The 10,433-nt window shown below is 41.8% G+C and overlaps 1 protein-coding gene across 1 annotated transcript in view; it reads right to left on the minus strand.

Annotated features, from left to right (window-relative positions):
- Positions 1 to 8,840, minus strand: part of XPR1 (xenotropic and polytropic retrovirus receptor 1) — a gene marked incomplete at its 5' end in the record, with an annotated part of 26,664 nt that extends 17,824 nt beyond the window's left edge. The window contains 5 exons of the mRNA XM_008948660.1: positions 3,663 to 3,842; positions 4,073 to 4,260; positions 7,801 to 7,882; positions 8,371 to 8,454; positions 8,691 to 8,840. Of these exons, the coding sequence (XP_008946908.1) occupies positions 3,663 to 3,842; positions 4,073 to 4,260; positions 7,801 to 7,882; positions 8,371 to 8,454; positions 8,691 to 8,840 (684 nt within the window). The remainder of the gene's footprint in view (positions 1 to 3,662; positions 3,843 to 4,072; positions 4,261 to 7,800; positions 7,883 to 8,370; positions 8,455 to 8,690) is intronic.
- Between the last annotated feature and the right edge of the window lie 1,593 nt (positions 8,841 to 10,433).

Genomic DNA, 10,433 nt, shown 5'->3' on the forward strand with positions numbered 1-10,433 from the left:
CCTCCTCCTGTATGCAGCTATTCATGTCCCAACCCAACCTTTTTTTTTTTTCTACTGACAGAAGAACCCAGTCTCATCCAACCAAGCTCTTGACCAGAAACTCAGTCTCTGTGTAAGAGCTCTACCCAGCTTCATTTCTCTTGTTAGCCCCCATTTTTGATCAGCATTTTCTTTCAGGCATTTATTGTCATGCCTGTTGACATCTTCCACAACTACCTTCTCCCTCACACTCGATGTCAGTTAGATTACAGACCCTCAGCATGGCCATTAGTCTGATCATGGCTCAGTTTTCTTAACACATTAGTTGTTGTTGGGTGTTAGAAGTTGTAAAAGTGATGATTGCTGCTGCTGGAGCCACCAAAGCCTCTAGCAAATAAAGAAAGGGCAGAGGAAATCCTCTTGCTTGTCAATTAGACTCCCCCTCAATCCCAGTCCACTTTCCCTCTAAGCCTTAACAGCAATTTTACTACTTCCAAACCAGACAGTTTTCATGGTCCATTACCTTTGATTACAACTCTCCCTACCCGGTTAGTTATAGTTACTAACGGCCAATTTCTCAAGGAGACAGCACCAGCACCATCCAATAGTTCAGATTTATGAACCTTTAAATTAATGAAAGCACAAGCTAACACTGATCTTTTACACTGCTCTCCTTATTGACCTAAAGGGACAGAAACCCAGGAAACGCCTGACATTCCCACCAGCCTGTAATGCCAATTTAAGGCTCTGCTCCTAAATTTCAAAGCCAAATAGGGGATTAAGACTTAGTGGCATAAAGCAGATATGGATCTTGACCCAGAAAGCACTGTGCTCACATAGGATGGCACCTATTACAAAGGCTCAAACAGGGCCAGTTGTTAGAGAGATCTGTCCTCAAAGCTGTTCAGCTGCAGAACAGCTTCTGCAGAGGTCAGTGATGCCACACCAGCCTTCTTTTTCAAAAGATCCTTCCTCTGGTTTACCAACACCCCCCACTACTATCTCTCTTTATGTGTTTCATCCTAGACTTTTTTTTTCCCTGTAAACAAAGGGCAACTAAAACAAATGAAACACGAAAACAACTTCACAGACAGATGTCCCTGGAAAAAAAGAAGAAATTAATAAAATTAATGTTATTTAATGTAGGGAGAGACACTTAGTCACTGCCAGATGACAGCATAAAACCTTTATGAGAGTAGAAGCTCTCCACCTAAAGGTTACAGCAGATGAGGAGTCAGCAGATATGGCCGTGACCTAAGGCACTGGCATCTCGGTCAGCGATCCTCAAGAACCTGAGCTGCCATTTGAATCCTCCTGGTTTCCGACTGCTGCCGCACACTGTCCTGGCACAGCTGGAGTTGCAGCCCACCTACCAGAGGGTGCTGGCAGGTACCACAGCCAACTCCTCACTTCACAGATGAGAATTGCCTGCATCATCCTCCAAAAAAGATAGGCTGCGAGGATAAAGTTATAAAATACCAAAAGCTGAAGTTATAAAATACCATAAGCTGGAGCTGAATCTCCATTTCAAGTAATCGGCTGCAATTACAGTTCAACAGTTCCACAGTCTGAGCACAGACTTCCTGGTGCTGATGACTGCACTTTTAATAAGTGCTGAGATAGCAGATACTTGAGCTGGAGCTAAACTCTTCCTAGATTTTCACCTCTCACAGACAGGCTCCCTGCAGTTGTTTCGGTGCCCTGCAGGGAGTGTGGGCAGGCAGACAGTGTGCCGTCCCCTCTGCCTGGATCCGATTCCTCCCGGTGAGCTGCTCTCCTCAGCCTACACAAGTGCACTCATGGGCTTCTCATCTGGCAGCAAAGGGACAAAGAACGCTCACCTAAGCATGTAGAAGGAATGGCATGGGAATTAAACTTACTACAGGCTAAATAACTTTTTTGACTCAGAGGAAGATTAATCCAGGTGTAACTTGCAGTCCCTCAAGGATTATCAAAAGAGATCCCACTCCTGAGTACCAAAAAGCAGCCACTGATGGTCATGGGTGGATGCAGTAAAGCCTCCTACATCCATCAGGAAATGCTACAATACACTAAAGCATGCTCATGCTTTAGTGAAGGTGCCTGTAATGCTCTGCTACACCCGATAGGTCAGACTTCATTTTGGCTGGAAAGGAAACATATCGAGCATGTGATGAAAAATGCTCACCAAACCAAAATTTGTGTGATGAGCACAGTTCTAAGAATTGTGCAATTTAAACCTCCTTTTACCCAGATAGCTGCTGGCGGCCGCACAGAGAAATAAAATACACCCAGCCAGCCAATTACGTTCAATAGAAATCAGAAAAGCTCAACAGCTGCTCTTGATGTGGTTTGGCCTCTTTTTTCCCCTTCTGCATAACAGACAGTCAGAAGTACTGTGTATCTTCCAACATTAGGGTGCTCTTGCATTTTGATAAAGCTTTTTTCCCCAGGAGACCTTGGGATGAATTGGCCTCTACATACTCAAAGGTACACCGGTATCACAGGCTGTAGCCTAGTCTAGAGATAGCTAGGGTAGAGCAGGAACTGGAAACTGCCTAAGAGCTCTGTGAAGACCAAGAATCTTGCCCTGTTAAGATACTAAGGTAAATTATCACAGCTATTGTTCATATAGTTAGAGCACTTTCAGTGCTTCCCCTAGCACCAAGGGGCAGCAGCATAACTAATGAGGCTTGGGACCAGATCTGTGAGAGATGGCTGAACGCTGGAAGGCAAAAAGGGAAGAAACTGCAAGAGTAGTAAGCTAGAAAATCAGACAGAGATTAACTAGCTCTGTGCAAACTTGTAGGCACATGCTTGAAGCACGATTCTACATTTCATCTTTGTCATGTTCCAGATAAAGTTAATTGTTTTAATTGGCATTAAAATGATTCTACGAATAGCATCAGCCAGCCAAACCCTCTTCTGCCCGATGCTCTCAGAGCAGTTCCAACAAGAATAAGGTATCAAGGGAGCTCACTTGATTAAAGTCAGTTTAAAAGGGCACACAGGATGGGGATGAACATGTGAAACAGCCACTTGGGAAGAAACTGATGAGCCATCCTACAAGTTTGAAAACTGTTCTTTTGGAGCTCCCACCTATAACTGAACACTGAAGTAGCATGTGTGTTTTCATTCAATTTACCAGACTCACCGTACCTGGAAAATAGGAGCTGGGTCGAAAATAAACAGTTTAAGGCCACAAACAGATATGCTAAAAAAAAACCCAACCCATCCATGAACATAATTTTATAAGAAGTAACCTTTTCCAAGATTCCCTCTCTGTCAGTGAACCCTCTCAATGTTGGCACTCACCAGTTTGGGCTGAGGAGCACCCATGCAGCCTTCCCTTTGAGCTCTGTAATCCTAATCAAACTGTTTTGCTACATTAAGGAAGAAGCAAGCAGATATCAAAGTGTTTATGTATGTGCAAAAGTATGTATACAGCTCTCTATAGGAAGATTAACAAGTAGCTACCTGCAATATGAATTTAATGATAGACTGGTACAGACAAGGAGAAGTTGCTCCTGTAAATCCATGCTCAACACCTGTTTGCAGTCCATAACTATGAGGTCTGCTCTGTGAATACAGAGAGGTGTAAGAACCCCTCTCTACTGAGGATTAGTGATGCTGCTACATTCTTAATGGCTCAGCTACAGCATTTTTAAAAAAAATTATTTACTTAAAGCAGGTTTGAGACTTACCAATAGTTTGAGCAGCCAAAAACGGGACTTGTAGTACAAGGTTTTGGTAGGGTTGATGAGAAAAAGCAACATGAAGCCATACAAGATGAGTGGATTCACCTGCATAGGGATGTAGGTGAATTTACCATATATACATGCCAGCAGGCTCAGGCACCACAGAACCCCCAGGAAACCAGCAATCTACAGAAAGACAGAAAAAAACACAGATACCTTAGGAAAATACAGCTCTGAAACCTACAATGAATTCTCATTATAAAGAAAGGGAGAGCAGCACTCAATCCTGTAATCTAATCAGACTTCAGCAACTTCCTCGTCTAATTGTATTAGAACTCCTTGCTGGGAAACAGTGCAGGATTTATCCTCCTCATGCACTGCACAGCTCAGCCACTCCTACAATCTGCTCTGGTTACCTCAAACAGATGTTGATGGGACAAGTTGCTGCGGGGATTGAGTTCGAAAATGAGGACGTGATTCACTCCAGCCTGTCTCCAGCCATATGTGTTGATACCCAGGAGAAAGAGGAATTCTATCAGGAGAAAGCCACCTCGATAGATTCTCACTAGTGGCCACACATTTGGTCCCTCTATAAAAGCCACACCTGGCAAAGACAAAAAAGAAACGACCTCAGCAATAGCACAAGACATGTCACAAAGCAAAGCTGCAGTCCACCACTTGAGGTTGGTTCTCAGATGCTCAGTGGTACCCTGTGTAAACAGGGTATGCTTGTACACACCTGCATATTCCAGCAAGCAGAGGACTTTTTGCCTAGCCTGCCAGAGAATTTAGGAGTATTTAAGAGTATTTATGAGTGTCCTGGGAAAAATTCACTCTGCAACTGGTGTAGCTGGGTCAGCAGCAGCATCTTAAGTCGTCTGTCTCACACTACAAGCACAAGGGAGAGCACTGGCTTAAATCATGACTATATGCACATACATGTTCTGGTTTAATGGAGATGAAATCCCAACAGACAGATACAGACATACTTCAGCTCCCCACAAAACCAAGAAGTACCATTTACAGCATTTCAAACAATGCTACGCTGCACCTCAGTGCCAAACTCAATACAACTGTAATGTAGTACATATTCATAACTAGCAATAGAACATCTAGCCGCACCCAAACACAAAACCCAACATGAGGCAGCAATACTGGAAAGCCTGTTGCTTCCTTTGTTTAGTTTTCAGTGTTTTAGAGAAACAAATTTGCTTAACTTCAAACAGTGAGCAGCATTATACAGCAGCAGCTTTCTCTAGCACAAGCCTCTTTGCAGAATACTGTCCCTCAATTGCCCGATCTGGGTTTTATGGAAAAAGCACAAATAAAATTGAGTTCTTTGCATCCTCGGCTTCACTGAGTGTTTCTCACTCACATGCTTTTTAAGAGAAAGAACATAACATACAGCTTTACAGAATTGATGCTGAGATTTTATTCCCAGAAACCTCCCTGTCTAAATTACAGCCCCACGTTTTTCAAACTTTTCTTCATGAGAAGTTTCATGTGTTCAGCATCTGTACCTTATAATACATAAAATTATGCAGGAAAGTTTTGCAAAAAACAATAGCTCAAGAACTGTTGCTTTAAATTTAAAAGAGACTTAAAGACACCATAGGATTCAGGCAAAATAGAGTCATATTTTGGACAGAAATGACAGACATTCTGAAGAAGCTGAAAATAATGAGTCTCAAATGTGGAATCACAAAAGTAGCATTTCAAATTTTAATCTGAAATGCTGGCAGATAAAACCAAGGTAGGTGCTTCCACACAGGACACAGTAGCCACAAAAGCAGTGAATACAAAGTGACCAGACAGAATAGGGTAGATGTGCTGTGTGCTATTCGAGGTGGACACACAGGCAAAGGTTTATCCTGCGGTGAGCACATCTCAGAATGACAGCACAGCATATTCACTTCCATAGATAAGGCTTGCTACTCCTACTTCTGGACTCTCAAGATGGTAGATGGTGTCCCACTGCAGTGTGGGACAGCAGCTGGATCTGAATAAAAAGCAGATGCTTAACAGTACAAGAAGCTAGATATTAACACAGATATGCCAGGAGTATTTCTGTATCTTCTCACCTCTGCCACTAAGATTCTATCTAGTTCAGCTTCTACAGTGTAAAGGCTAGATTTGATTCCCTTTTCATGTCTCATAACTGAGCCATTTTCTTTACCACAGCCAAGAAGTTTGCCTGAAGACACTCAAAGACCTTGCTTGCAGGAAGTGCCCAGCAAGGGTGCATGAGGTCCCAGACTGGTGGTACCCAGCCCAGGGCTCTGTACTACAGCCTCGAGGCAAAGAGACTGTCCACTCATATACTGTTTCCACTTAAATCCAAGAGAAGCAAAGTCACCTCCTAGAGTCAACAGGTATCTGACATTCGATTGACTGATGCCTTCAGCAAACACAGGCTGTGAATAATGTCCTCAGGGAGGAAGATGTCCCTGCTGACAAGCCCAGCAGCATCACAGCCTAATTCTCAAACAAGAGACAAGGCACTACTGCAGCAAGGGTCTTGAGATTTTTGCATGAAATCTTACAGGTTTCTAGTTAATGCATGCCAATTTCCATGAACTTTCAACCTCAATTAAACACTAACTTGGCACCTAGGAAAGCAGATACAGAAACACTGAAGCCTCAAAATTCATACTCTTTAGGGTGACACCTTCCTGGGAACCACCTGCAGCATCTATAGCCTTTAACAGAACCCAAGTTATTATGAACTCATCTCTGTAAAATGTTGCTGTTCTAGTTTTAAAATCAGGCAATACAAAAACTATTTACTGTTAGAGGCCATGTTCTAATGCTGTTCCACAGCTTGTACACATATAACACTGAAATCCTACCTTAGTCAATCAAATCCTAGAAAACAATTTGGCAAAAGCAGCAGGGAGGTGAGCAACGTAATATCCAATTAAGGACAAACACTTTGCAGCTCAGATACAGTTTTTTCCCAGTTCTGAAGTAATCTACAGATATCAAATCAGTTCTGCTGCTATAAACATACTTATTATTCACACTAAGTAACATCAGTTTTAGAGATAATTATTTTTATGAATTCATTCTCAGAACTGTGTCACTTTTTCATTCTTAATACTAAAAGATAAAGCAAACGACTGGTTTCTATCATATTTCCATCTCACAGAGATCAAACATGTAAGTAACAGGAAAAAAAAAGAGATGATGAATAAAGAACAGCTTCTACACATTAAACAGAGCCTTCACACAGACAGGTCAGCTTTCTGCTTCTACCTTAGGAAGACCAAATGGAAAGCACTGCAAACAGCTTCTCAAACAGAGACATTTTATCCCAAGAGATGACTGGATCCAATTACAGAAACAGATGATTAAAAATTCTTTTAAATCAAAAACACAGGCATGGGCTTTCCCTAATGCAAAAGCTCATATGTTGAATTAAGCCTTTTCCTTTGTACTGCTTAAGCAAGTTACAACACTACAGAAATCACATACACAATTAGTGAAGCTGCTTGTGATTAAGCACTGGATCTGGATCCACAGTACTGACAAGGCTTTTACTCTAATCCAAGCCCAAACTCAGAAAGCACAAAGAAGAACAAAACAAAGGCCTGAGATATGCAATAATTTATTGTAGCTTTTAAACATCTTGCCAAAATCTGCCAACAAGAAAAAGGCAATTAATTCCATTAAATAGGCACCAAGCACTGAAATCCTAGAAAGTTCTACATTAAAATACTGTGAGTGGCATGGTGCTCACATGGCTCTGATCTCATTCTCTGCAGTGAGTCAGTCCCATGCAAAACTTAAGTTCTACAAGCAGTTGTCTCAAGGTGGGCAAGAGCCCTGTGTTCACAGAACAGTAACAGAAACCTGTCTTTATACATGGATGTTGCACCTCCAGAATATCCCATCAAGCATAAGGAGGAAACCAGGAGGACAAACCACAATATATTCGAAGTCCGAAATCCACACATATAACATGAAAAAACCCACAACCTATTACTGAGCAGAACTAACAACTCACAACAGAGTGATCCGACTCTGGCTGATTGAACCGAGAACATCCTGAGCAACCCAGTTTGGGTCCAGGCCCTCGCTAAACAATGAGAATATATCCAAACCAAGGTATGGCAGCCAGCTGGGTCCAGCTGAGGATACCCACCTGAAAGTATGACAGTGACGTTCAGTGCAATGAACAACCCACAGAACAATCCAACCCTGAATGTAGTCCAGGCTGGTACAGGCTGTGAACAAAGCAATGGTGGAATTAAGGTGTGGTAAAGAGGTTGTCAGCAAAGTCAGATTAAAATCAGGAATACAATGTTCTGATCTCTGATTGCACTCTTGATCTTGGAGTGAGCTTTTCAAAACTGAAAATGCTACGTAATATTCTTGCCTATGTTGTTGCTGTACTGAAACAGAGCTTGGGCATCTCAACGCCCTTTGAAAAATATTCCAGACCACACAAGCACTAAGCATATGTTATTATTAGCACAAATTTCCTTTTACTATTTATCTCATCCCTTCATTGCCTCATCTGCATGCATTAGGCATAGTAAGCCATTTCCAAATCTTCCGGAACTAAAGCAGATTATGCAGCTGTGACCCCCACTCCCCAATTTCCAGTGCATGTTCACATCAATTATTTTCACTACTTTGTTCAGATGTTGAATCTAATTTGGCACCTTTGCAAACTGGGGAAACATCTTTGCTACATAACACAACTTCTCACCTGAGCTGCTCCTAAGGGTGGGACACGCAAACGTTTCATAGCCTTCTGTCTGTCTCCATCTTCTAACTCATTGGTCACCACTTCCTAAGGAGGTAAAAATACACACCACAGAAGTTAATTCTAATAATGAGCATTAAGCCAAAAAAATAAGAACATACTCAAATGTATGTAAGTGCCAGAAATCACTAGCATTTCAAAATTGATTAAGAGTTGCCTTCATGGCGAATACAAGCTATACAGAGGGCAAAACCTTACAGGAAAAAGAAGTGAGTCAGAAAACACTGTTCTCTAGGTCATGAGGAGCAGTGCCCACACTTTACCTCTGTTTCTGAGATAAGCTGGTTGATCTTCTTGCAGGTGTAGAAGGGGGCCACCTCCACCTCAGCCACCCGCCATTCTGCTCCCCGTGCTGTCTCCAGGTTCTTGTCATGCTTCTTCAAGATCTTGCGGAAGCCAGTGAAGTTCAGGTTCTGCAGGCAAGGGCAAAGAGTTACTGGCTTTTAACCTCAGTCAGCTTGCAATTAAGTTCAATGGTTATATTGCCAGTGCTAGCTAAGAAGGAATAGTTCATAAGAAGAATCAAAATTACTGCATCTATTGCATGGAAGTTTTAAATCCCTTACTTTATTTGAAGTAATACATATTACTTGCAAATAACAGAAAAAAAGGTGGGCATACAAAGAGAGAGATTATTTGCAGGGAACTACCTATCCCTCATATTCCCTGAAAAGCCAAATCGCTGCCACTTTCCTCTTTAATGCAGAAAATGACACATAAGTGCATGGTAGAAGGGAAATTCTTGTATGAAAGTTTTAAGTGCTTCAGGTTAGATCCAGACAAGTGCATCCCTAGAGCAGCATCTTTCATCACAGAGTACATTGCACAATGACTGCAAACCTATATTAGGCTTGCAGATGTGGGAGATGTAACTCTCTAGTCTGCAGAAATGCTGCAATAAAACACGAATTAATGGTTGATTTCCAAGTTATACATGAGACCTGATCCCATATTCTTCCAATGCACAGTAACTAAGATAGGCAAAGCTCATCACACTGCAGGCAACCTGTGTGACAAGATATATTTGCGACATACAGAGACAGACCATGGCAAGATTCACTTCTGAAAAAGTTTAGAAAGTAGCTTGGAAAGAAAAACAGAGAAAACAGCAAAATGCAATGCTCTGGGGAGAGGCACCAACTACACAGTGAAATTATTTTCAATCTAATTATGCCTAGAGTGATTTAATACCAGACCCCTACCATATAGGTGGGGAAATGAGGCTAGGGAGACAGGAGCAGGAAGCCAATGCATTAATGATCTGCATTCTTGCAGACAAGAGACCGTAATTACTTTCTATTGGAAAGCCAACATTCCACCCCAGGGAGAGCAGATCACAGAGGCTGGAGATTAAAAAAATGCAACAAAATTCTGAGTCTGGACAGAGATTTTTCTATAACCTGAACTAACGTTGCTATCTGCCACACGTGCAATCACAGCCTAACTCTGGTGTGCCTCGTCCAGTCTGGACATGTTTACATCAGACATTGTAGAACCTCTCCAGTGACGTTTCATCCTTTGGCTGTATAAATTCTGCAACCCCAAAGCACGTGATAAAAACACTGCTGGTTACAGTGGGACTGCTGATAAGGACCCCACAGTGATGGAACTGTGAAACAGAACAGTCAAACATAATTTACACAGTCAGAGGTTCCACCCATCTTGTTATTTTTGCTGCTTTTATTTGGCAAGGGTCTTTCTCAAAGACTGATTTCCATTTCTGCTGGATACTCATCAAATCCACTGAAGTGAATCAACTAATGGTATGTTTTGTCATTAAAGGTGAAATACCAGATAGTGCAACTCATGCAAGAATATAATGCAAGACGAAGCAAAATCAAGTAGTGCACTCAAAAATATTTGCTCATATACAAATATATTAGGAAATGCACAAGGAAAATGTGCAGCCATTTAATAAGAGCAATTCAACCTCCATTATTTGCCCGATGAATGTATTAGAGTATGTACAATATGTGTAACTAAAATCATAGAATCATAGGGGTTGG

Source organism: Merops nubicus, unplaced genomic scaffold (assembly GCF_000691845.1).
Source record: "Merops nubicus isolate BGI_N331 unplaced genomic scaffold, ASM69184v1 scaffold18301, whole genome shotgun sequence".
NCBI lineage: Eukaryota > Metazoa > Chordata > Aves > Coraciiformes > Meropidae > Merops > Merops nubicus.